The 27154-nt window shown below is 43.4% G+C and overlaps 1 protein-coding gene across 7 annotated transcripts in view; it reads right to left on the bottom strand.

Moving 5' to 3' along the window:
- LOC144720208 (adhesion G protein-coupled receptor B3-like) overlaps positions 1-27154 on the bottom strand; it is a 104370-nt gene that overhangs the window by 48605 nt on the left and 28611 nt on the right. For 6 of the 7 annotated variants that reach the window (XM_078596719.1, XM_078596716.1, XM_078596722.1 and 3 more), the window contains 5 exons: positions 26366-26474; positions 20606-20752; positions 9008-9077; positions 5723-5819; positions 3077-3117 (listed from right to left, as the gene is read on the bottom strand). In XM_078596719.1, coding sequence (XP_078452845.1) covers positions 3077-3117; positions 5723-5819; positions 9008-9077; positions 20606-20752; positions 26366-26474 — 464 coding nt within the window. The remainder of the gene's footprint in view (positions 1-3076; positions 3118-5722; positions 5820-9007; positions 9078-20605; positions 20753-26365; positions 26475-27154) is intronic. The other variant, XM_078596717.1, reaches the window with a different exon arrangement.

The following is a 27154-nucleotide window of genomic DNA, read 5'->3' on the forward strand; positions in this document are numbered from 1 at the left end:
AGCACAAGGAAGTGGCTTATCATGTGGAAATTTATAGCAGCCAAATACTCTCAACGCATATTTATAAATGTGGAGGGAAAAACCAAAGGACTCAGAGAAAAATCCATGCGACCACAGGGAGACAGACACGCAAATTCCAAATATACAGCAGGCATCATGGTCGGGATCGAACCCACGACCTCCTGTATACCAGGCGAGGTAGTTCACATCTCAACATGGTGGCACCCCACTTCGTCTGCCAAGCCACCCCCACGGCACTGCCCATCTCCATTGGTGGCCCCTTGGCCAGAGGTGTAAACTCTACATTCTGATGGCAGAGGCCAGTTCATGAGTCTGGACACCACCGCTGACTCGAGGTGGGACTGATTTCAACATCTCCATCCACAAGGAGGATGAGTTCGCCGATGACTCAAGATTTAAAGCGCAATATTTGTACACCAAGCATGCTTGCGCCGTGAGACTTGACTGCATCCGTGCTTGTAATCACTTTCAAGAGTTTTCTCCAAACCAAAAAAAAGCGTTTGTCAGTAACAAACCGTGCACGGTATTTGGTGTGCAGTTTCACACCTCCCTCCATGGAAATGAGGTCAGCGCTCAGCAGCGGAGGCTAAAAACCGCACGGCGCTTGCCGTTGTCGAGACAAAGGCGATGATGCGCTTTGGGGAGGGCCACACGAGATCCCTCCACTGCCTAGTATACGTTGACTACATGCGGGAACTCATGTCAATTTCGTGTAGTTTACGGGATTCTTGGCAAGCAAATAATGCTTGCGTGTGGTTAGGGGAAATTTAAAAGAACGAACGCGCCATTGCCAGGATTGCTGGCGATTACCGCCACGCTTTACCGCAGCCGCCAGCGGCTGTGGGCAGCGTCCACCATCTTGCACGTTGCAAGACTGACAATTGAGAGAGAGGGATCATGAGAGGGGCATGAGAGGGATGGGGCATTAGAAGTTGGAGACCGCTGCTGAGGCAATGCTGTGAATGCTGTGCCGAACTTTACCAGCGTCTACTGCTCCAGCATCTGTCTACGCAGGAACTCTATTTTACTGTTTTCATTCACGAAATGACCTACCCTGGTGTCTAGAAGGATTTTTGTTGGGACAGCTGAGTGTTTTGCTATCCCCCCCCCCCCCCAACAGTCTGCCAAGCGGATGAGCGGTACCCCCCCCCCCCCTTGCCCTCCTATGACAGCGTCCAGGCTAGCGGTGCCCCCCACAGAGCACACGGTGGCAGATTCCTATTGGAATGTCTTGCACTACACACTGACGTATTTGAATATAGGCGAGGGAATGTCAGACTCGTGCATTGCCTGGTCCTTCCTTCCGCTTGCTACGGCACCGGTCGACCACAAATATCAACCTCCACCACACGGTCATGATGCCCGTTATCATCGGCACTACACCTGGCTGCACCGCGCAAGGCGAGCGAATAGCTGACAGCTGCCAAGAGAGCCCGGAGACGAATGGGGGGGGGAGGGGTAGCTCACTCCGACACGCAGGACGCAGGTGCGTCACTCGTGATTTGTTGCTCTTTGTGCGCCACTGTTGTCCGCTCGCACCGCGCTGTGCACGGCAGCAACCCAGAGCACCGGCTGCTCTCCGAGCAAAGGACTTACCCAGTGCACATTAATGCCGCACCGGATCTGCTGCATCCCTTTAGCATCAAGTGATGCAGCACCGCTATTCACACAGCGGTAGGCCGGTATTCACAGCGGTAGGCCATAGCATGTAAGTGTAAATGCCCGGATACTAAACGATGACTGGAACGATTCACAAATTTCCCCCTAAGTCAAGTTACACAATGGTGAGCGGCGCACTGCACTCTGAACCTGCACACCCGAGTATATTCCTCCAAATGATGAAGCACACCAGCACTGGTTATTCAAGGCCTTCGTATAGCCGAGGATGCATGGAATGACCTCATCAAAGTCAGCAACACAAGTTGCACAGAACAAATAGATATATCGAATAATTAAAATGGTTAGATGTTTATATCTGGAGGTCTTGGGTTCGATTCCAGCCTTGACGCTTGTATATTTAGAGTTGGCATGTTCTGCCCATGGTCGTGTGGATTTTTCTCTGGGCCCTCCAGTTTTTCCCTCCACATTTAGAATCAACATCACGCGTTTACAGTAATTGGTTGATATACATTTCCACGTGATAATTTACATCGCTGAGCTATCATTTGTGGCCAGGTCGCTTCTGAAAAAAATCTATATAGCTCAGTGGGCCTTTATCTGGTAAGATAAAAAATAGTTTATTTTATTTCCAAATATCCAGGAACATAACGAATTTATCTTTGTTACCTTGATTGTTAACATAGTACTTGATGCAACACCAATCTGCATATGCTTGAGTAGAATGTAGTTCCTCAGATATATTTCCTGCCCTGTGTGAGTTCTGTGAGATGAAGGATCTGGTCGAATTAAACGGATGAAACAGGAGGTGAAGGATATAGGAACAGCAATGCTCAATTATGCGTAAGGTCTAGTTTCATAAAGTTAGGGACTTATTCATCCAGGTATGACTTCCAAAACTATCAGATATTCACTATCAAATTTTGCGTGATAACGTTAAGAACATGAATCAATGGTCACTGCCTATCACATTCATCACAATTTGTACGAGCAGCAGCAGCTGCGGCTGATGGAGTTACGTCAGCTCGCGTCCACACTCCAGCCTGCTAACCATTGCTGAATCGATATAGCCATAAAAAAACGTTGATCATCAATATTTTCACTTCCCACTTTAATAATAATAATGATTTAAATGTACATAATGTAAAATAAACAGTATCCGGTGAGGTGGCGCTGTGAGTACAATTGGAAAGTTGTGAATTCAAACCAGCAGTAGGAGGCCAACTCTGCCTATTACTCTGGGGTTGATAAAACTGAGTACTACTTTTTTGGAAGTCAACAGTGGTCATTTTATCGAGAGCGGCTGCCACCATGGGCATTAAAAATTCCACCATTGTCTCAGAGCTATGAGGCGGTGATGAATGCTACCCTATTTCTCCTCTGACCAAGACGGCACCAACTTTACATGTGAAATTATGTGAACGATGTGGATACGTACATGTTTACCGGGTCCCAGAAAGCACAGTATGAGTTTGTACCCTGCAACAAAAATGTTCACGCAGTTTTATTCACTTAAAAATTGTTATTTTCTTCGAGGCATGAACTAATATTAATCTAACAAAATTGGAAAAATGTCATGATCGTGCCATTGCTGTTCACAAAAATTGTAAAGATACTCCCACAATTAATAATTCAGGGCACAGGGCACAATTCATTTAACACTAAGCCATAGATTTTGCATCATTTATTATTCACTTGTGGTAAATTTTAATATTGATTACATTTGTAATATCCGCTTCTTAAATATTAGGCATTCCAACTAAAATTGTAACCTTGCAAATGAAAAACTAACATAAATATTCACTAAACCTTGCAAGTGTTATGCTTTAAAAATAGTAAAAATGTATAGACCAACCTCATCAATTCACCCATCAGCTATTCACAAATCTACTTGCGATGTTGTTCACCAATGAGTTATCTGTCGTTTGTGTAAATATATATGAAAATGTTGTGTCTCTGCGCATTTGCTAATTAAGTAATGTAATGTATTGTAAAACACATTACACACACTGCGAGCGTTAAGCTTTCATCACTTACAGTCACGATGTGCTCCAATGCCTGTATCCATGCCAATGTGAATGAACCGTTAAATGGTAGTCATCCTGCTGTGATTTACAACATTAGTGTAACATTTTGGGGATTCGTTTGATTTTATGGAGGCACCGCTGACATTCTGAGTTAGAATCCAGAATGAGACCGCCCAAGATTACACCGGATTCCCAGGTGTAGTTGCTTGATGGTCTCAGGCCCGTGACAGATGACCACTCTCCTCAGCTCTCCACGAGCAACCGGGCAGATGTCGAGAGAGTGGAGGAGTTCCTATACTTGAGCAGTGTGCTTATGACCAAGTTCAGCTTTGGCAATAAGAGGTCTCCCTCCAAATCACCATTACAAGTATTTCGGTATGTATGTATGTTGAATTTATTTCGCATTATATGTAGCCAACCGTGCTCGTTGGTGGTTTGGGGGAAGGGCAACACTCACATCATTAATACATTGATATGATTTTGACATAGTCATGAAATAATTACTGCAGTGTAAATAATCCATTTGAGTTAAATAAAAATCTTGTGTTGCATTGTGGGTATTCCACTGCTATTTGAGGTTTGCAGAGGTATTGGACAGGCATTGTTGAGACGTTTCTTTATTCATAATAACGGTTTGTGGTTTAGAGCCGGTAAGTATAAATGTGTCGCAACCCTCCACCACCCGACACAAGCCAGTAAGGTTTGTCACGTAAACAACGCGCCAATTAGTTACTACTTCAGCCCACCGGTGTGTTGGAGAGTAAATCCACAAAATGTACAAATTGAATTACGACGTTTTGCTGGTAATTACGTCCAGCATCATCGGGTGATTTACCAGAATAGTGAAGCAATTCACCTGATTCCCGTCTTAAAAAGAGCAAGCATCACTGTGAACCCACTATTCGGCCAAAATCGCCCAATGATGCTGGATGTAATTACGAGCGAAACGTCGTACTCAAATTGTACATTTTGTTGATTTACTCTCCAACACACCAGTGGGCTGAAGTAGTAACTAATTGGGGCATTGTTTATGTGACAAACCTTACTCGGTGTGTCAGGTGGTGGAGGGTTACGACATTTATACTTACGCAATCTAACCCACAAACCTTTATAATTAATAATATCTGTCGCGAAAGCCTACGTGTTCAACTCACATTTCTTTATACTTCCATGGTTAAGTGTAACTAATAAAATAATACGTTTGAATGGCATACACATGTGTGCTGTATTTTTTTAAAACAAAATTAGCAAACTCTCCCAAAAAGAGTTGTGTGCGATGTGACACAAACGGGGCTCAAATGTAATATGTGCATGTGTAATTTGCAAATTAATCCATTGTTTTAAGTTCTGGGGGCATGCTCCATCATGCTGACTAACTTAACGGTTTGACTCTCCCATTCGTGAATGAGCTGTCCTGCAAGACTAAACACTTAATATCGAGTGAGATGGCACACGCATAATAGTAATAAAACAAAGCAATCGGACGCCTGTGAAGTCGTGCAACAAAAACACACTCCTTTAGAATAATTTGACGCTGCTCTGGTTGTGTAAAGCGTAAAGATACTGCTGCATTGGTTTGCGCAGTCGCACAGTAAAGCCGTCCGGGCTGCGCCAAGCATTGTTTGGTGCGACGTTCTACGTCGTTTCGCTGCACACAGTGAGAGCATTCGTTCACCACGTGAAGGAGCGCTGCGCAAAACGTGTGACCTCTTGGGACAGCATTCGCATAAACCGCTCTTGCTGCCATACACCGGTGTCTCGAGTGATTTGTTTGAACCACGGATCACGGGGGGAGACCGTGGTTGTGCCAACTTTCCTTTTGAGGGTTGCAGTCCACTTCGAACGTCAACCGCTAACTGAATGTGAATGCCCTATTAACGGAAGTTCCTGAAGAAGGTCCCGGCACGTGGAGCGGAAATGCCGGACACCGTGGCGAACGATGTGAAGCACAGCCCGGAAACGTGTCATGGAAGTGTGTGCGTGGTTTTTGTTTCATTTACAAGGAAATAAATCATCGAGGAATGACAGAGTGGCAGCGGCGTGCATCGGTTGCTCACGTTAGCCGTATGGCTGAAGTCCAGTTCGAGCCTGACAACGTCCGGAGCGGGGTTCATGCTCACCGAAATGATGCGAGACTGCACTATCGTGTTGTTCCTGAAAGAGGAAATGTTCACATCACACATTAATGGTGCCTAAAGCGAGGGGTCAGGTCCAATCCAAACATTTGAGTGTTGCACAGTGGTTAACTGGAATGAAGAAATGATGTAATATCGACCATGAAACGTGACAATTATAGCTGTCTGCCTAACTTTCCGATTTCGTAAGACTTGCAGAATTTTCCATATATTTTTTAGAAAGGTTAATCCACCGTTGTGGTCGCTCCATCCAAATTGCGGTGCATCACATCGGATTAAGCGCCTGAATCGTATCCGAGGTTATGCACCTTGCAGGTATATAAATTCCATTTCCATGATAAATTGCATCCATATTGATACAAATAAATGTCCTGATTTGATCAACTCATTACTGTAATTCCAACTGTTTATGCAAAATTTGCTTAAATTGCCCCCAATTTTTTTAAATTATTTTTTTATCCAACTGCAAACCAATGCTGTTTGTGATCTCCATAGGACAAGGGTTCCATGTATTTCGCAGCAATTTTCATCACCAAACTCTTCTGCTCCGGGATTGCATCGTGTGATATAGGCTCCACTCACTATTAAAGCCACCAGTTAGGGCTCTAGATGTCAGCGGTTTTGAGTAAATTAAATAATAGCATTCCCCACTTTCTTTGTCGTGATGTTGAGTGGCACTGTGAATCTCGAGTTATATAATTAAGCAATTATGGCATGGAGATTGGAAACAATTGGAAGAGTTCGCTGCGAGTCACCCATCGCTTGGTGCGATTTGCATAAATCCTGACCCGCCACTTAAAAAAAAAAATATTGCCTTCCATTCTTGCGTTTGCATAACGGGGGCAGGTCATGCCGTTTCAATTCAAATTATGATCTGAAAGAAATAAAAACATCTACCACCACACCAGTTGTCACGGATACAAAGGATGGAAAGGTTCTCAAAGTACGGTGAGCCTCGCAAGGAAGTTAGCAAACAGATGGGGAACACTTTAGATGATAGCATTCTTTCTTTTCTCGAGTGACCGTTACAAATTTGCCGCGTCATCAATTTTTATTCATTTGGTTTGTGCTGGACTCAATTTTTATTTGTTTTGCTGCCATAAACCGGGTCTCTTTCCGTGTCCTCACACTGGTTGGTGCAGCCACCAAATGGCATAATCAATCGTAATTCATTTGGCAAGCTCACTTGCTGTCTGGTAACATTTCTTGGGGGGTAGGTGGATCCAGCGCTGTACATTTAAATAATCAAATCAGTGAGCGGGAACGTATGTCGTGAATGCAAAGCACGGCTCACTGCCTTGAATTAATGGTATGGAAACTCAAAGCAGCGTCCATTTGAGGCTGGTTCAGTAAATCCAATCAGCGTGACGTTGAATTGAATTGGGACCATAAACATTCATTCAGATGTGAAGTTCATCATCATCATCTCCAACAGAGGTTAACAGCAGCCCCTCCTCCCTTCTCTCAATGACGTGCGGCAATAATAAATAAGGTTTAAAACTGTGGTCCGTGACGCGGCATCGACAATACTGGGCTGTGATGAATCTCTCCCCGGAAATCATAGCAAACGGTAACAACTGACGAAGTGGTAAAGGTTTTAGAGAAGAAAACAAAAAATCTGGCCAACACAAACTAACTAAAAAGTTCGATGCTAGAATTGAAGATGGTCAACACAGCTCGGCAAAGCAATGATGACAGCCACGTGGTTGTTAAGAATACAAAAAAAACGTTTCAAAGGCATGTGACAAACAATGAATTCTCTCGAGTCTCTGGAAAAAAAGCAATTCGGGTGAATAGCCATAAGGGGAACAATGCTACCCAAATCTCTACATCTCAGAGGCTCTACCCTGTGCAATACGGCAGGAATATTATGCCTGTAATACAATGTACTTGTTCGTATATGAACGACACTCGTTTTTACGTCCCCATTCAGCTGGGGGCACAGGTGCAGCTATTGAGCACATCATGAGGAGGTGGTGTAGTACCTACTGTGCCAGGTCATCTTTTGCTCCTCCAGTTTCTGATGCTTATATATCCTATGAGATACACATTTAAGGCTGGGTCGACCTAGGCTCAAATAATACTTGATGCTATTGAGTAAGAGTTGCAATTCAAGTTATCCATGGTCAGGAGGATACCCCTGCTTATAAGGCATACAACTAAAACGTGTACCTGGATAGATTCAACAATACACCTCCTGACCATCTCACAGCTCAGCAGGTTTGGGAGTTTCATAAATCTCTACAGGATTCACCACCACTCCTGTGTGAACTTCTTTCACACCGTTCGCAGCCAACCATGCTAATCGGAGGTGCAGGGGGAATCATTGGGCACCCATTTAGGGCTGAGTGGACCGAGAAGCATCAGGCTCGAATGAATGACGAGCATGTACGTGGTGGCGCTCACCTCTGTTGACGGCCCTGAGCCACTGACAACTCTAGACACTCCACAGTCAATATGAATGCGTAAAAGCTCAATATATCACGTGGTTCAAGATTTGAAGTTTTCGTGACTGCAAGGATCCATACTCTTTGTTTTTTTCGGTAAAGTCACGTAGGTGAAAACAAAATAAAAATGAAAACAATTAAATTAAATCACGACGTTTCGGAAGAAACACAAGCCTCCGTCATCAGGTGTGACTGCTCCAGCAGTATAAAGCAAGCTAACAACGTGTCTCTAAATAGTTCGCTTTATACGCTACAGTAATTTTGCTGGAGCGGTCAAAACTGATAACGGAGGCTTGTGTTGTTTCCGAAACGTCGTGATTTAATTTAGTTGTTTTCATTTTTATTGTTTTCACCTACGTGACTTTACCGAAAAAACTAAAGAGTATGAGTATCATGTGCTTGTAGAGTGTGATACTCTAACCAAATGGGGGAGCAGTGACACAGTGGTTAGCGCACTGCGCTATCAACACAGCGACTTAAGTTTAATTCCTCGCCATGGCTCACGCTCGTGGTGAGTGACAACTTAGGTGGTTCTGAGCGTGCGTCCCCCCCCCAATCCCTTCATCAATCCTCATGAACTGGCGTGGTGAAGGAAAGTCAAACACACCATCATTACCAATGAGGCGTGGGGAGCCTTCATCCGGCCCAAAGATTGACAAAGGGCCGATGTTATTATGCAGTGTGCACGACGCAATGGAGTAAGTTTATGGAGTAAATGCATCATTGTGAATGCAGAAATTATGGTATTGCGTGCGTTTACCTTGGTTTGGGTAGGAAGGTTTCCAGATGTTTGTAGATCACAATTCCCACGACAAACACCGGCGATTCTGCTGCAAAAAAGATAACATCCGAGCATTTAGCAATAAAAAACAGGGCGCAGTTTGTTATTAAACCCATTCATAGTTTATGGACAAATGCATCAGATTGTCAAACAATGAAGAAAAATCTTAATTTTGGAGCTTTCATGACTGCAGGAATTATTATTTGGTTCTTTCGGTGAAGTCACGTACAAAGATAAAATAATAAATTAAATAATAGCATACTACGACGTTTCGATTGCAACACAAACAATCATCATCAGGTATAAAAGAAATAGCAACAAAAATCTAACCAGAAAACTATAGACAGACATATAAGCAGACAGACATCATAAAGATACACAGAGAGAGAACACGTATCGGCACAAAGAGAGAGGTCGTCTCTGTGACGGGGCCTTACATAGAGAGGGGGCGGGGGCGGAGAGAGGGGGGGGCAGAGAAAAAATTAGCATGTCAATGAGTGGACAACGACGTGGTACGGTACGCAAACTTGAAAATTAGGAGAAAGACACACTAATTTAATTTATTATTTTATCTTTGTACGTGACTTTACCGAAAGAACCAAATAATAATTCCTGCAGTCACGAAAGCTCCAAAATTAAGATTGAACCACTTCTACGGGGAAGTTTTAAGCTTATCTTTTTTCTCTCTCTCTGATTTTTAGTTTTCTCTCTCTGCCTGTCCTCTCTTTGGAATTTTCACACTTAAATTCTAACTTAGCAATCTTTGAAATACGTTATCAACCGGGCTATGCGTTAATTGTGTGTTGACCGACTCTCTGTGTTGCATTACATTACATTTCGATATTTTACTAGGTTATTTAATTTTAGTGTGTCTTTCTCCTAATTTTCAAGCTTGCGTACCGTACCACGTCGTTGTCCACTCATTGACATGCTAATTTTTTCTCTGCCACCTCCCTCTCTCCGCCCCCGCCCCCTCTCTATATTTAAGGCCCCGTCACAGAGACGACCTCTCTCTTTGTGCCGATACGTGTTCTCTCTCTGTGTATCTTTATGATGTCTGTCTGCTTATATGTCTGTCTATAGTTTTCTGGTTAGATTTTTGTTGCTATTTTTTTTATACCTGATGATGATTGCTTGTGTTGCAATCGAAACGTCGTAGTATGCAATTATTTAATTTATTATTTTATCTTTGTACGTGACTTTACCGAAAGAACCAAAGAATAATGAAGAAAAACTATTAAAATGCAAAGTGTTCCATCGGTCTTGTAAATCAACCCTATCGAAATGTTTCAAGGAATTTTCTTTTTATTATTTATGCACATTTCATTAAAACAATAGATGCGCTTCTACGTAACAAGTCCGTTAAACATTGCACAGCTGTGCTCCTTCCATTATACACAGACGTGCACGTGTAAATATACTCGGTCTATGACAATTACATTCCATCCATGAGACTCGATTACTTACAATTTATGCAAATTCCCGTACATGTAAATTATACATTTAAGCTGCTGAAGCAAACGGGGGACTACAAATGAGGCTGTGAGATACAGCACAAATGAGAGAGTAAACAAATATATAAAACCACGATCCCAAATCACGTTAAATGCTTGGAATTGCCGGGAGTTGAATCATCAACGACTAAACTCTGTTCGCATCGACAGCTGGTCGTCAGAGTCTCGTGTCCATCAACCCCCGCGGAGAAAAACAAGTTCAGCTGGAGGAAAAGACGTAAAAAAACTGAACTGCACATTTTTACGTTTTTAAACTGCTCGCAGTTTGTGACCTCACAAGCCTCTTGGTTTAGGGGCGCGCCAGTGATTGTTGTTCCGCAGCAATGGGACTGCGCTCCCCGACCATCTGCTGAGAGCCAGAGGTTTATGAACTCGAGACCGCAGCCAGTGGGGTCACGCACGCGCTCGCAGTTGGATTGCCGCTGGGCCAGCGTTCTTCATTGCAAGGCCCCGCGGGCCACTGGCGGCCCCTGGTGGCTTAGCAGCGCGACCCCTGACCTGCGGCCCGCCGACAATACACAAATGTGAAAATACCCACCCATCATCATCGTCGTACTGCTATCAAATCCCAATGGTTTAAAATGTGGGGTGGCCCTCACACTGAAAGTTCGTGAAGAACGCTGCTCTGGGCCATGAAAGGGCCCACGAGTATTCGGCCCCTTGCTGCTGCATGCGCTCACCAGTTTCTACTGTTAAATACGGGACACGCACCCTCCCCTAGCCCCCACCCTTTCCCCCACACTCTCCTCCCCACCACCACCCGGGCTTGTGCCCCCCCCCCCCAAGTATATTTCCCCACCGGCCGCTACTGTTTGTCCTCGTATGGTAAGTACCACGAGGTCGCGAGTCCATCCTGGCCACTATTATTGACGACAACCACACCTTACCATCTCGTCCACCCCTATGCCAGACAATCTATGAAGAGTTGCGCTTGGTTGCTGAAAATGCTGGAAGATCTTGCACAGCCGACACGAGGACACCTTGACTCCCGCGATCTCTGCGGGAGTCAAGTGTCCGCACTATGACCACATCACAAATATAGGTAATCAGCCATTCGGCACTGGAAAAACAAAGGCAGCCGGGTGTAGTTGTGAGCCACACTCCGTCCTTGTCCACCATGCCAGCCTTCATAGGTGCTAACAGCAAATGCCACAACAGCCTGTTTTAGCTAGACGGGGGGCCTTTATCTCTGCGTGTGTGGCTTTACGTGTTGTTGTGCGTAACAGCTCTGTGCAGTAAATAATGCTTCTAACAGGGCCTGAAGAAATGTTCCATGCCAAGTGGATCGAGCAGCTGAAAATTTTTTCTGGCGTGTTTTTGTTGCGGCATAAATGCCACAAGGGTTGGCTACATATGATTCAAAACAAGCTCAACATACATACATAACTGTCCCTTCCACCGTGCGGGCTGAGGTTTGGTAAAATGTCCCCTCCCCCAATTGAGGAGATGGTCTGGTTGGGTGACTATATGCGGGATGAGTTACAGTGTCCACTGACAAGGCCATCATTCCACCAAACAATTGGACAGAATGAAAAGCGAAAGCAGGCATGATTGGAAGCATGCAAGTCCATTTTTTATACAAAATTACTGCATTTGGGAATTAACAAAATGTGTAATGTTAAAATGAGCAGTGTGACACATCAAAGCGGATACTGCATACACATCAAGACGTAAAAATGCTACAATTCACAATGTTTGTAGAGAGGGCCGTCGAGAAGAAAACTCACGGACAAGTTTAGTTTTTGTTTGTTCCCCTGAGTTATTCTGCAAGGATCTGAAGGCTACGTATTCTTTTAAGCGTAGAAACCTGTGCCTCCTGTCGTGACGTTGGCATAGTGCCACATTGGGGCAATGTCTCCTGATCTGTGGATGACATTGCCCAGGCATGGGTCCTTGCTCACCTTATCTTTGCCCGTGTATCTGTCGCAGGCTTCAAGGCAGTTTCCACCCTCTGGCACGTGGCACACACGATGCGTCACACGTGACGTGGACTGTTGTGGTGCTGTTGAGCATCGAGGGCTCGAGCCAGTCAATGCAGCACTGAGTTTGTTTCCTTTTTGGAAATCACCATGTCGCTTCTGATGTGTTGTTGTACGACAACGAGTGGCACTCCACTTGAATATTTTAGACTTCCTCTTGCATGCGATGTTGCCTAACAGAGTTTTAAAAGTTCACCTTATCTCTCCCGCATAGTTACACCATGATATTTGAGGTAAGAGTCCATAATCCCACGGAAATGTCACCACTTTTTGTGATTTTAAATTGTCCCCCTATACGTTTGATGTGTGCCTCCGTGTGAATGTGACAAGACGAGCAGTTTGCGACCTTAAAACTAGATGTTAACTTGATCTCACGATCAATATGACGGTGGTTGTGAAATATAGTTTCGTGTCATTGAACCTAACCGTGAATTTTCAGGGGTTTGTGCGAAGCAGGATTACAATCCATAGCCTCAAAGGAAAAATAAATATTTAAGTGCAGGCAAGACTATGACGATTCTGGGACTGATACTTGGAAATATAATACACACGGGGGGGGGGGGGGATATGACCGAGTTCACTTTCACTTATCACGACTCCAGGTAACATAACACTCAGTCACCGAAAACCTGATCTGAAACAAATGAAATAATGCAGCCTCCTGGTCGTGCAGATTCCTGAAAATGCAAATACATCCAAGTTGCGAAATCGCATCCCTGGAGAGATTGGGGAGAGAGACTTTTCCACCCGCCGGCGGTCAGATAATGCGCTCCAGCATTATTATCGCCGGTGTCAGCGGGGACTAGGAATGTCGAGGCGGTCGGGAACATTGCAAGTCCGAGGGTAACACATTGCATAACCCAGCAGGGTGGTGGCTACGTCTCCGGCACATGACTCACAGTCAGAACATTGCTAATTTAAATCCCAGTTGGAGGTCCACTCGGCCCATCATTCCCTCTGGGGTCAATTAAATGAGTACCACTTCAAGATAAGTCGACAATCGTCAGCCACTTAATGAATTAGCCCCTACCAAGGGAATGAAGAACGTACAGTATATGATGCACGAAGGGTTATGAGACGGAGGGAAAGAGACATTGCAATAACAGGAGAGGATTTTGATGGACTGCATAACAAATAAATCTTCAGTTTTAACAGACCGGTTTTGAGGCAGGGATAATATCTGTTTTGCTGTATGGGTAAGAGTGTGGGCCTTTTACCAATGCAACTTGTGCCTTCGAGTCTGTAGTTTTGAGCGGAATAAATGTGGCCAGAAAGTTGGACGCTTGGAATAGAATGTGACAGGAAACCTTTGTAGATATAATTGGATCGAGGTGGTTGGGATGGTTAGAGCACACATGCAGAATGCAGGAGAATAACTTTTACCAAGACAAACGTTTGACTGGCATCCAGAGGTCAATAACCTCTGAGCCCCACTGTGGTGCAGTGTACTGTAACATCCTCAGACCCTATTTACCTTATCTTTCCACGGATGCCAATTCAATTGTGTTTTTGACATCGGTGTTCATGAAGTGATTTCCCTTCAGTATCATATGCAATGTGGAGTGTGACCTACCAGCAACCACCCACCCGTCTACTTCATGACAGATAAGGAGTTTTAGTGTCCAGTTCATCTCTGTTGCAGAGCGATCGGGAGAGGGATATACAGTACCCAAGTAAAATTGTTATCAGTTTAACACGTAGGATTTCGCGACCAATATTATCCATAATAGATGTTTTGTTGGGTTAAATCGCGTGCATATAAATGTGTCGTTAAACCCGCCACCACCTGACACAGCCAATTCTGGCTGCCGCCTGATGAGGCTGGTTGCAATGACCTGCGAAATGGCGTACTTGAATTGTAGATTTTGTGTGTTTACTCTCCAACACACTGGTGTGCGCTGAACTGGCAACTAATTGGCACGTTTTGTTTTACGTGACAAACCTTACAACTGTCTGTGTCGGGTGGTGGCGGGTTTAACGACACACTTATATTAACACGATCTAACCCTAACCTATGTTATGGATAAAATTGTTATCGTAGACGGCACCCACAATAAACACGTGCCCCTCGCCCCCCACACCACCTTTCGTTGCACGGCACGCACGAGCAGCACACGTCGCACCGGTAATCTCTAGGGCGATCTTCGGTCTTAATGCGATGAAATATGTACGCTCGATGTTTCTGGCGACACACACACGGAAAGGTCACCTATCCCAATGCCAAAGGCTACATCTCATCCCACCAGTATATATTTTATTGAATGTCAATGTACCGCACGTACGCTCGGCGTGTCGTGCCACGTCCATTGCGCCGACGTCACCGGGAACAGCGCTGACGACGTGCCACGACGCTTGCATTTATATTCACTTACTCGGGAAAGCCACACCGAGGCCGAATACTCTTTTGCAGGAGGGTCCTGCTCACATTGTGTGTGTGTGCGTTTTTAGCTATGGGAGGAAACTGAAGAAGATGCGGAAAACTCATGCAGAACAGTGGGAAAACATAAAAAACACCACACAAAAAGACACCAGAGTCAGGAATAGAACCCAGACTTCACCTTGCTGCGAGGCACGAGTGTTGCCACCGTGCTGCCAACCTGCCACCCAAGTATATGAATATCACCATGGCCACCATATCGCAGCTGAACAGAAGTTTAATTTTAAACCCATTTGATCCATTACCTAACTTATTTGCAAAACCACGGGGGTTCAAAATAACAGGCACATTCACAGAGTCGTTCCAATCTTTAAAGTTTCCGACCTCTGAAATAACAGCACTTGATGTCGTCTTTCATTGTAAACGTTAATGAAAACCATTACAAATATGATTTGCAGCACTGAAAATGTGAACGTACATTTGCTACTTCTCGAAGTCGGACTTACGTAAGCTGGAATTTAGGGTAAGCCAGAAAGACTACCAGGAATCATTAAATATTAAAATAAAAATAAAACAAAGAGCACTCCAACCAGAACACAGTGCGCTAATTAAGCTGTGCAAGGTATGACAGTTCAAGGCTAATCACGTGTCTAAAATTAAAGATGTGCTTTTCAACGTAAGGCAATGTAAGATGTGATCCACAGACATTGTTCTAAATACAATGAGCCGTGTGTGTTTATGCAAGGCGAATTCTGAAGTTACATATCTATATATTTCTGCTATATGGAATTCAGTTAACCGGGGACGCCTCTTATATTTTCACATCCAGTGGGCCTCAGCTTTCCACCTCTGCTTTCAGGCGATGCCAAGTGACCCAGATTATATGGTACATCAGTAACTTTTACACGATTGCAAATATTTTACTTAGTCAATAAATATTTAGATCTTATTTTTTTCAGTTATTACGTTTTTTTTCTTTATTATGAAAAGTCTTAGGTGTTAATTCCGTGTAAATCTCGATACAGATGTAATGACATAGTAACATCTACTGGTTGGACAAGGAAAGCACGGGTACAGCCACCACTATAAATATCATCCAATCTCCAAGGAAGGGGTATCTGGGCCAAAGGTAAAGGGTGAGGCTGGCCGAGATACTCCGGGAACCGGCATGAAGGTTCCACGAAAGGGCGTGGCCCGAGGCGGAGCCTAACCACGTGTAGCCTGTAGGGATGCTAATATCTACGTGTGTACTCGGAGAAAGAAGAGGAAAGCTATTCTATGGTTATTTCGGTAAAGTCACGTAGCTAGCAAAAATAATAACAATAAAATAATAATAAAATGTATAAAGTGAATACAAAATTAAAAAAATATCACGACGTTTCGATCGCAGCACAAGCGGTCGTCATCAGGAGCAGGGAGGTTAGCCTCTGAGGGCAAGCTGTCGTGATATATTTTAAAATAAAAATGTATTCACTTTATTTTTATTTTATTATTTTATTGTGATTTTATTTTTTATATCTACGTCACTTTACCGAAAGAACCATAGAATATGAATTCCTGCATTCACGAAAGTCAGAAGAGGATAAGGCTGTCCTGTGGTGTGCCCGAATGTGAAGACGGAAGCTTGTGTTGCCTCCGAAACGTCGTGATTTTTATTTTACTTTTATTAATTTTATTTTTTATTTATTTTACCTACGTAACTTTACCGAAAAAATCCTTGCAGTCACGAAAGCTTCAAATCTAGAAAGAAGAGAGTACCCTCTACACGACGTGTCGCGGAAGTCACTCATTATACACAGTAAAATCAGCGCAAGCCTCCCGTTAAATCATGTGACGTCTGCGTGGCCACCCCCACTCTGAATCCCCCCTCCCTCTGCCCGAACACTGTGAAAACACGCTCTGCCCCGTCCAGCTGACTTCTTGCTGCTTGCTCCTTCCTTCTCTCTCCCCCTCAGTTTCATCTCCTCTCACCCCCGGCATCTTGGCTCGGGCATGCCTTCTACTCCTCGTCCTCCTTCTCCCCTTCCTGCACCACTGATCCTTCTCTCTTGTTGCTGCTCATATTTGAGCCGTGCCCTCCTTATCTATCTTGGGTGACTTCTGGCCAACGACCATGCCTACCCCTTTTCTGTTCCGTTTCCATTCATTACATCCGTACCTCCACTCCCCTTCCCCTGGTGTGCCACAGGAAAAAAAACATTTGATTGCGTAATTTAAGTCTGGAATTTAACCATTATTAATGAGTCTAATTGCAATATGCTGGGCATCTCCCATAATCAGAAAAGCCCCCCCCCCCCCCCCACCAAAATAGTCCGGCTTCGGGACGATTTACTGCAGTGGTTAATCTTCGTGTCCAAGTAAACAGATATTTAAAAAGAGAGATGCATTTCTTAATATTGTATGACCTTTGATTCATTATTGGGCAGCTGCATATGGCATTAACATTCATTGGCTTCGTGCATTGGCTTCGTGCCCTGCCAGTATACAAATCACTGACTGAAGTAATCTCCCAGTACAATATTCTTAGTGGTGTGTTACTAACAATAACCATCAAAGTACAAGTAGCTGTGGCATTTATCTATTTAAAAAAATAATTCACCATCAGGATAAGTGAAGGGGGTACGTGCACACCCTCGTGATACAATTCGTCTTTGTTAGGTTCTGCGCGAATTGGCGTGCGGCTGGCTCATATCCGCAGGCACACTTTCTCCCGCACCTTCGTGTACTCAGCGATTTTTTTTTATTCCACCCCCTCTTCCAGTAGCACCGTTCGTGGCGAACAAAATTTGACTTCTGTTTTTGGGGAATTCATACGAGCTACATTCTTTAAACTGTACCAAAAAAAAGCGCCAATGCCGAGTTGCATAGCTGCAGCACAATGTGTGGCGCGTGTTTCCAGCGCGCAGGTTCACGAGCGATGCCTTGTCCCTTTTCCGCGGCCTCCCTTAGTGATTAGGATGACAAGTATTGCGGCTTCTACATAACGCAATTTGCCCTTGATTACCAACCGAAAAATGAGAGGTGGCCGAGTGGGCTAATCACTAATATAATGAGCCATGAATGTCTGTGTGTAAAGCACGTGACGTCACTCCATGTCGACCAGCCCCCCTCATTTATAATCATGAACAGGTGGGGTCCTCCACATGGAACCCCCCCCCCCCTGTTATTAATAATCATGAACAGGTGACATCACTCCGCATGAAGGTGGAGCGGAAACTAAAATTTGTTCACGCAAATTAGCTTTCATTTTGACCTTTCTTTATGGAAAGTAAAGCTAATAAAGAAATAAACGCCGCAACTAATATAACGAGCCGACAAAAGATGTGCGTGTTCCACGCGTGATGTCACTCCACATGGGCCAACCACCCCCCTCATTAATAATCATTAGCGGGTGACGTCACTCCACATGGGGCACTCCCCTCATTAATAATCATAAGTGGATGACGTCATTCCACATGGAGCCCCACCCACTCATCAATAATCATGAGCCGATGACGTCACTCACGTGGACCCCACCCCCTCATTAATAATTATGAGCGAGTCATTATTTTCTATTGAATATTTCAGATTAACTGCAATACACCCGTCCTTGGACGGGCTATAGGCGAGTACTATTATGTTAGAGCACTGAGCTTGGCACCACGAACATCTTGGATTCAAATCTGGGCCAGGACATTATGCATGATTACGCAGTCTTCTCAAGGACACAGAGTTGACAGCCTGATTACCAGTGAAAATACACAAAGCGAGCTCATCATATTAAAATGTAAGACAATGAGATGCCATTCTGTTCATTCACACCAGTACCGGTAATGTGTATATTAGTCCTTGATTTAATAATAAATAAATGTACTTATATATGCTTTTTAGTGATGGGAGTGCATTAATAGTGGTATAAACGAATTAATTATTGGTGTTTACATTATCTTAAAAGATAAAAAAAAAATGTATATAGCAGCAAAATATTCATACACAGACCTTCAGAGCAGAAATAAGGAAAAAAGACTTAAATCAACTAGAGATGACATTTTATACTACACAGTCCTCTATCTCGGAAATACTGGAGAATCATGAGGAACGTTGAAATAAGCAGTTTTGGTTTGACACTGGAACGCTTTCCATTACATTTATTTAGCTTTTTTTGCTTTCATTGGGCAAATCCCAGCTCTAAGGGTTAAAAAGAAAATTATTTTTTATGCAACGAGCACTATTCCCACAGCCTATAAAAAGGTGTGAATAACGGGCTTATTGAAGAGAAGTTAAGAAGCAGCAGCAGCAGCTGTGTGATCTAATTCGACCTGTTCTGCTCACTCCACTTGCTCACCGCCAGAGTTCTCAGTCTCATTGTGGCGGCAATAGCATGACCGAAACATCCTTGTGCAAGATAAGGGGGAAACGAATTACAACAAAGTCCACGGTCCGCCCATATTTTACTGTGAAAAATTACAGTTTTCACAGCCACTACTCTTGTTTGTATCAATGCGTGGCAACGTAAAAGTGTGATATAAGATTTTGACCGCGATGAACGAATCGTCGAGGACCAGTAATACACAGCCTTGGTTTAAATTGACAATGTTTGTGTTGAGTCACCACATTGTTCACGACCCACAAGTTTGTCGCCTCTCTCCGACGCTCTAAAAAGTCACCATTTCCTGAGGCTCCTGATAAGTTGTCTGTTGATGTCACAGGAGGAATCGCAAACATCTAACATTCCAACATCGGGGACGGCTGGCAGCAAACATCCACGTGGTCCTCCACCATCACAAATTGCTCTTGTAATTGTGTCAACTCTCACCACCACTTCTGAGATTTAAACTGCCATTCATCGGGCAATGCTCTTGTAATTGTGCCAACTAACGCCACCACTTGTGAGACCTAAACGTCAATCATCGGCCAACGCTCTTGTAATTGTGCCAACTAACGCCACCACTTCTGAGACCTAAACGTCAATCATCTGGAAACGCTCTTGTAATTGTGCCAACTAACGCCACCATCTCTAAGACTTAAATGTCATTCATCGGGCAACGCTCTTGAAATTGTGTCAACTAACGCCTCCACTTCTGAGACCTGAACGCCATTCACTGGGCCTCCTGGTCAGATTAGCAGCTATTTCAAGTCACCCGTCTTTTATTATAAAATGTTGATTTTAGACAATTGGTTTGGCACATCATTGCGAGTTGTTTAACGATGCTTTTAAAATGATGGGTTAGAAAACAAAAACATATGCGTACTGCGTATTTGAATCAGAATATTTATTTATACTGGAAGAATCCAAACTATTTAAATAAACACCATAACCTGTATGTCTCAAAAACCTCTAGGGTACTTACTGACAAGGTAGAGAGCTGACATTTGGTACATATGTAAAGACAGTATGGAGCGATAGAGGGACAGTATGGTTCCCCGGGAACATGTTACTAATGGACGTGCTAATGATAATTGATGGGACAAGCATTGACAAGGTCACGTGAGGGGGAGCACGGGATCCATTGGCGGGAAAGTGTAATAAGGGCGGAGATTGACAGAGCCAGGTGCGGTGAGGAAAATTCGTGAATAGGGGCGTGGCCGGATTGGGCGAGGCATAAGAGCCGGTGCGAACTGGACCTGGGGGCTGTTAGTGTGGGGAATCGCCGGAAGACAACTTCACGCCACTGCGGTGTTTCGAAGCCCCGGCATGCGAGTGTGGCGCGACGTTCGTGAAACTTACCGGCAGAAGCGCGAGCGAACGAGCTGCGCGAGATGAGCACGCGGTCGTTGGAGGCACGCACCCAGTCCGGCATGCCGCGCCGGCCCTTCACCGGGAACACAACGTCTCCCGCCACGTCAGCGGCCGACAGCTTGCTCACTCCGACCACTGCAAATCGCACCGACCGTCACAAGTCCAGCTTACTCGCAGCAAGCGTCGTTTTAAAAGCGCACAGTTGCTGGGCAACCTTAAGCCCAAAGGGACAGAGTACCAAGCGATTGGCAACAAGCAGCGCTATTATTGATGCTGTAATAGACAAGAGTTGTGCACTTCTTTAACTTGAGCAAGTTTGCAAGAGGTTTGGGAAAATAGACGATGACCCCAATGTAACTCAAATTATATATTTTTTAAGTGCATCATTAGCGGGAATATTAAATGATTACTAATTCAGCCAAATGGATTATTGGTCCTACCACTGTCAAAACTGTTGAGACTTACACCACATCCATGTATCATTACTCACACACCGGAAGAAATGAACTATTCTACTGCCATTTGATGTTGTGTTAGACCAGTGGTTCTTAAGCTTTACTGCAGCCTTGCACGCCTTTGGTTCTCAATCATTAAAAAAATTACGTTAATAAATAATATTGGTTTGATGACACTAAGTAGGTGTACTTCCGTGCCCCTGCTTAATTTATTTAGATGATTTACCTTTTAAAAAAATCTAGCCATGTCTCGCACCCCCAGGGCGTGCGAGATGCCCTCAGAGGGTGCGTGCACCCCAGGTTAAGAACCACTGCTTTAGAAAAACATTTTGGATATCATTCACTGAACATACATAAAATTCACAAATACACATATTACAATTATCAGCCATCATGGATTATAATTTCGATTTTAGAGCATAATGCGATCTGTAAATCACGTCTACACACTGGTTCATGTAACATTCCAAGGAAAGGAAACTTATATAATCTATTAATGATGAGCATACAGTTTATAATACAACAACAACAAAGACTAACTAATGCCTCTCTTTTTACCATGGACAGATGGACAGAGCTAGTGCTCTTTGAGAATACTCTCAATAATAATCCACTAAATGGACCAGCAGGGCTACAATGGTTGTGACAAGCATCATGCCTCACCAACTTTGACTGTCCACTGTTAATCTTCACACTACAGCTGTAGCTACTTATACATAGTTGAACTGACACAGGGGAGGCCCAGGAAAGGAATAGGGCAGGCTCTACAACATGTTTTGTGGAGGGCCAGGGAATGTGACAGGATCATCAGAATCTTCACCCACTTTACGGAGTACACTACCTCTTGCCACAATCCAATGTTGATAAATCTACAATGGAGCAAAGGCAAGCCAGACTATTTCAAACCAGTTTATTATTTTAGGTGGGTCTACATTTCACATGCAGAAGGAACAGGGGAGCCATACAAGATGGCTTGCGATGAGTCTCCTGCCACTCTTAGGAGTTTTGGTAAATTGCTTTGGTTTGGCTGATGCTGCATTACGCATTCTTAATATGCAATGTAAAAGACAAATATGGTCGGATGTGACTTCGGTAACCTGCAGTGGCCCAGTTATTCTTAAATACAATGGTTGTGAAGGTGTTAATTTTCTTAGTTTTGCAGCACATTAGGAATGGACTACTCTTTTAATTATTTCCCCGTGAAGCAAGGGAGTAAGGTGTGGTTTTGTGAAAGTCCTTATGTGCTGTGCAGTACATCAATACATGTGTGTACACCAGCATGCGATAACTGAGTTGGGCCTGTGGGGGGCTGGCAGGGTTATTGATTAACCAGACTTGTACACCAGTCACGTAGTTAATGGCGACTCGGTTGAGGATTGCTGTGTGTGACACACGTGCTGGTGCATTTTACAGATTGACCACAATAAATGTGTTTGCCCTCGATTTGGAGCACCTGCCCACGCCCTTCATTTCGAGCGTGCAACAGTTTTCTTAAAATATTTATAAAAAACGTAGTAGGTGAATAAAGAAAATACAAGTGTTAAGCATGAGAGAGAACAAACCAGAGACACAATACGAACGAGACTGCAAACATGAGGCGGAAAAGAACACTGATGAACAGAATCGCAATGCTGAATCATGACACCTCATAAAATCGCGTGTGGTGATTCATCGCATACCTACCATCCAGTCACCAATCTCTTATTGCAAGGGTCTATTGGGGATCGTTGGCTGTTGGGTGTGAGATTGGGGATGGGGAGATTGTGATGTGGTAAACAAGAGTGGGGCAGTGGGGCTCATCATGTAATCAGAAAATACTCATCTGAGAGGGGTACTTTTTTTATAAATGCTATTTCAAAAACTATTCGCATTCAAATTGGTCATGCACTTAACTTGACTGAATTCCAGCTTTGAGAATTAAATATTGTCGGTTTTGACTGCATTCTGATTAATAGTGCTGCAGTGGCAGAAATAGGTGGGAGCAGGATCTTCCCCCTACTGTGTAAAGCAGAGGTCACTTGAAGGGGTCTCAGTGGTAGCTCTGTGATATCTGCTTCCATGGATAGTTCTCGATCCAAGCAGATAGTTCTCTACACTGCTTTGTGAGGGACATGACCAAAAATATAAAGAATGAACACATTCTCACGCACCAAAATGCTAACTCTCTTTATATTATGATGTTATTTTTTTTTATCCCCACGTTTTTATGCTGTTCCCATTTGATGATGTTACCTATAGGGTACTGAAGAATGTTTTGGGTCGGCTAGCTGGCTTTAAAAAGTGGCGATGCACTGGCACTTACAGTATTGCAAAGAACAACAAAACGTGAAAATATTGAAATTGCACTGATTATATTTGTAGAACTGTAATTAGTTAAAATGGGGATCTGACAGGCATAACAATATGATCATTGATTGAAATGATCTCAAATCAACATTGATATTATCTCTTTATTAAAATATAAAGGCATTCAAACGTGCACCCATGGAGCTTTTAAAAAGCTTGTAATACACAATTACTGCATGAATTAACTTTTATTATTTTACACGATGGTTTTAATAAATCAAATTTGATTCAATGTTAATATATAGAAATTACAAGTTCCATTTTGCATAAACGAAACTGCTTATGGAATTAAATTGTTGTTTATCCCGGTTAAAAAATAGGTGGAAATAATCAATAAAACCGGCAACGTGATGATCGTTTCGACGGCTCTGAATTATCTGCACCATGTGCAAAGGTTGACAAACACTCAACACGTTCAGACGAGCCCTGAAACTTAATCATCCGAAGCATCTCTCTCTATGGCATATTGCAAAAGGTACAGTTGCAAAGGCGCACGCCAATAGCCTGACAAACAATTTAAATGTTATCGAATTAAGAGACTGAGTGCATTGTTTATCACCGATTGCACAATGACACGTGTTGTAATGGTGAGCGCATTAGACTTGCAGTCCGTGGGATTTGCAAGTCTTTGACCATAGAGAGGTATTAGTTGAATAGACCACAGTTCATTGATCAGCAGGTCGAATGTGATGGGGTAAAGTGTGAGTACTGCCACTTCTTTTAACGCAATAAGTCAGCATGCATGATATGGACAAATACCCTCCTTCTAGTGGAGACATTGACATAAGAAGTGGAGAAAAAAACACTCCCTAGACAAACTGGATGGCAAAAGTTGAGAACTCAACTGGCTGCCGCCTGATGAAGCTAGTTGTAATTACTGGCGAAACGTCGTACTCAGATTGTAAATGTTGTGGATTTACACCGGTTGTGCTGTACTCGTAACGAATTGGCACATTATGTTTAGGTGACAAACCTTACTAATTGCCTGTGTCGGGTAGTGGCGGGTTTAACGACACGTTTATATATTCACGTGATCTAACCCAAAAAAATACTGAAATTCTGGAGGAAAAAAACATTCCTGTAAATTTAAATTTACTCCCAAAATATTATCGATGCGAAACACATTTTCTCAGTCAAATTTGCATCAATATATTTTTTGCAGCTTTCTTTTTCTTGGAATGCTTGCCGACGTCTTATCCTGCCGCACTTGGCGCCTGCAAACGTAATAGGAATGTGTACAGCTTGCTGGACATAAAGGAGACTCATCCGGCGTGCGCTACAGCACATCCTCGCTGGCCTGGGAGGCACACTCCAACTGCTTGGCAGCATCATTGGCGTAAAACCAATTGGGACATTAATCTGTAAACGCCTGGGGGATGTAGGTTGGGTATATACCAGTACAGTGTCCACATAAACTAATTACTTGTTCTCAGCTGCAAAATGAAATACGTGTGATTGTTCGCGCTAATCCTCCGGTAATAACTACACCTAATGTGCAGAGATGTGCCTCTGAGGTAGTACGCAAGATAAGCAAAAACATTGGAAACCACATATTTCATTAAAAAAATACAAGCAACAAATGTTTTCCAACGGCCGTGCGTCGCATAAACATTCACGTGGCAGGCGAGCGGTGTGCTATTTGAGATAAAAAAAATTAAGCAGCGTAACTTGTTTAGAATTCTAATGAAATACCTACGTTATGATATACAACCCAGATTCCTGAAGCAAAACCTATTTCAATCTACTGAGCATAACCATAATTTTATGAGGCACCGAGTTTGTGCTCGCCGCACATCCTCAATGCACAGTGAATAGAAACTTCTGCACTGGCAGTTAAAATTATTGAAAGAAGCCGTGTTGATTTGAAGACATCTCCACACTTGTGGCGGTCAGTCGTGCCCAACTTAATGATCATTCATTTAATAGCGTGTCTTTTTTTCACAGGTTCATCACCATGCCCATCAACCATTATCTCTCCACTGCTAGATGAAGTCCTTCCTACGTCAAACATAATTTGCGCTCCTGTGATGGAAAACCTCACAGGCACGTTCCCCTGCTATTCTGTCACCAATCTTGTGCGTTGGCAATCATCCCTTCTGGCTACATGTCCTGGCCAAGCTAACTTTAATCTTTGTTTTTCTTTCTCCCCCCTCTCGCAGTTTTATTCGAATTAGGCTGTCGGCTTCAGACGATGAAGAAATGTCTCTTCAGAAACACTGCAGCTAGCAGTGGATCACCCCTCTGGCAGAAAACGGCCCAGGAAGATGACATCATAGAACAACCGCAATGTACATGTCTCAGAGCTGGAATTTATACGAATAAAATTAAACCCCAAATACTCTTTGGTTCTTTCGGTAAAGTCACGTGACTGCAGTCGCGAAAGCTTCAAATCAAGATTAAACCCCAAATGCTTATATTTTGGTTTTTCCCTTTTTTTGCGGACAATGATTGGTGTCTGGGCTTAAGACCATTAATTCACGACGTTTGAGAAGGCAGTTTAATCACAGGTTTCTTCCCCGATTAGAATCTCGGATCTCCCCGGCACCAGCTCCGTGCTCTCAGCCCTGAGCCACCAACCAGATCTCTGATCAATGTGTTCTTCTTTCTATCTCTCAGCGTGAATTCCCAGCATGTGTATCTCTCTCCACATTATTTTCGGCTTTCAGGTTATTGTCTTCAAAATGTGCCATATTGCTGAACCTGATACTGATCTTTTCTTAAAACGTGATATGAAAATATTTCAATTAAATAATGTAATCGCGTTGTTTTTCTCTTTCCCGAAATCACATTTTGCCATCTAATTATTTTGAATGTAATCTTACATTTCCTGCCAGGACGAGAGTGCAAGATGTTGTAAGCGTATCGACTGTGATGCCAGAAAGAGTGCCTCAAGGTTTATTTCCACTTAAAGAGTTTAGCAATCGTGTCATTTGTAAACAGCACTTACCCAAATTCTCCTTTACAAAGTATGAGTCGTAATAATATTTCATCCCCTCTCCTATTATGTGCAAGAAACCTTCCAGCATGTCCATGAAGTTAGAAATTGCAGAATAAATCTGGAAGAATAAACGCAAACATTACCAAATTAATAACACATCAAGACAATAATAGCTTACTGCGATAAATATATTTTGAGACAGTGAATAGAAATGGGAATTTGTCTGCAGGCCATGTGATTCCTACAATTCCACAAGAGACAGACAATTGATGCAGAAATTGTGATTCTTTTATCGATTATTTCCCATTTTAAACCTACATTCATATCAATTGGATTCTGCAATGGAAGATTTGAGCAAAATAATGGGATTCTACTGTGATTCTATTGCGATTCTATTGCAAAACTAACTTTAGATAAGCTTCAGCTTTGCTTGGCACAGCTAAGCAACCAGCCAGTTTGTTGATTCTGCCTCCTCCAGATGGCCAGATTCCCCATTGAATGCGTTGCAATGCATCGCTAATGCATAGTAATGCATGAAATTGGCTCATTTCCACCCTGATTCTGGCACGAAATGTATTACATAGGCACAGACCTTACATGTCGGTGGCAATTCCGATAGACTAGCCAGAACCTCCCAAGGCCATTCCTGAACGCTGTGCTGGGTTACGTGTAATCTGGCCGACCCCAATTCCAAAAACGCTGATCCCGTTTGGAAGGAATCAGGTTCCATTCTAAGATTGGAATCATGATTCCGGCTCAGGAATTATGAGAATCACAAAGCTCCAAACGGTGCCTTGG

This window comes from Lampetra planeri, chromosome 8 (genome assembly GCF_965212315.1).
Source record: "Lampetra planeri chromosome 8, kcLamPlan1.2.h2, whole genome shotgun sequence".
In the NCBI taxonomy this organism is placed as follows: Eukaryota; Metazoa; Chordata; class Hyperoartia; order Petromyzontiformes; family Petromyzontidae; genus Lampetra; species Lampetra planeri.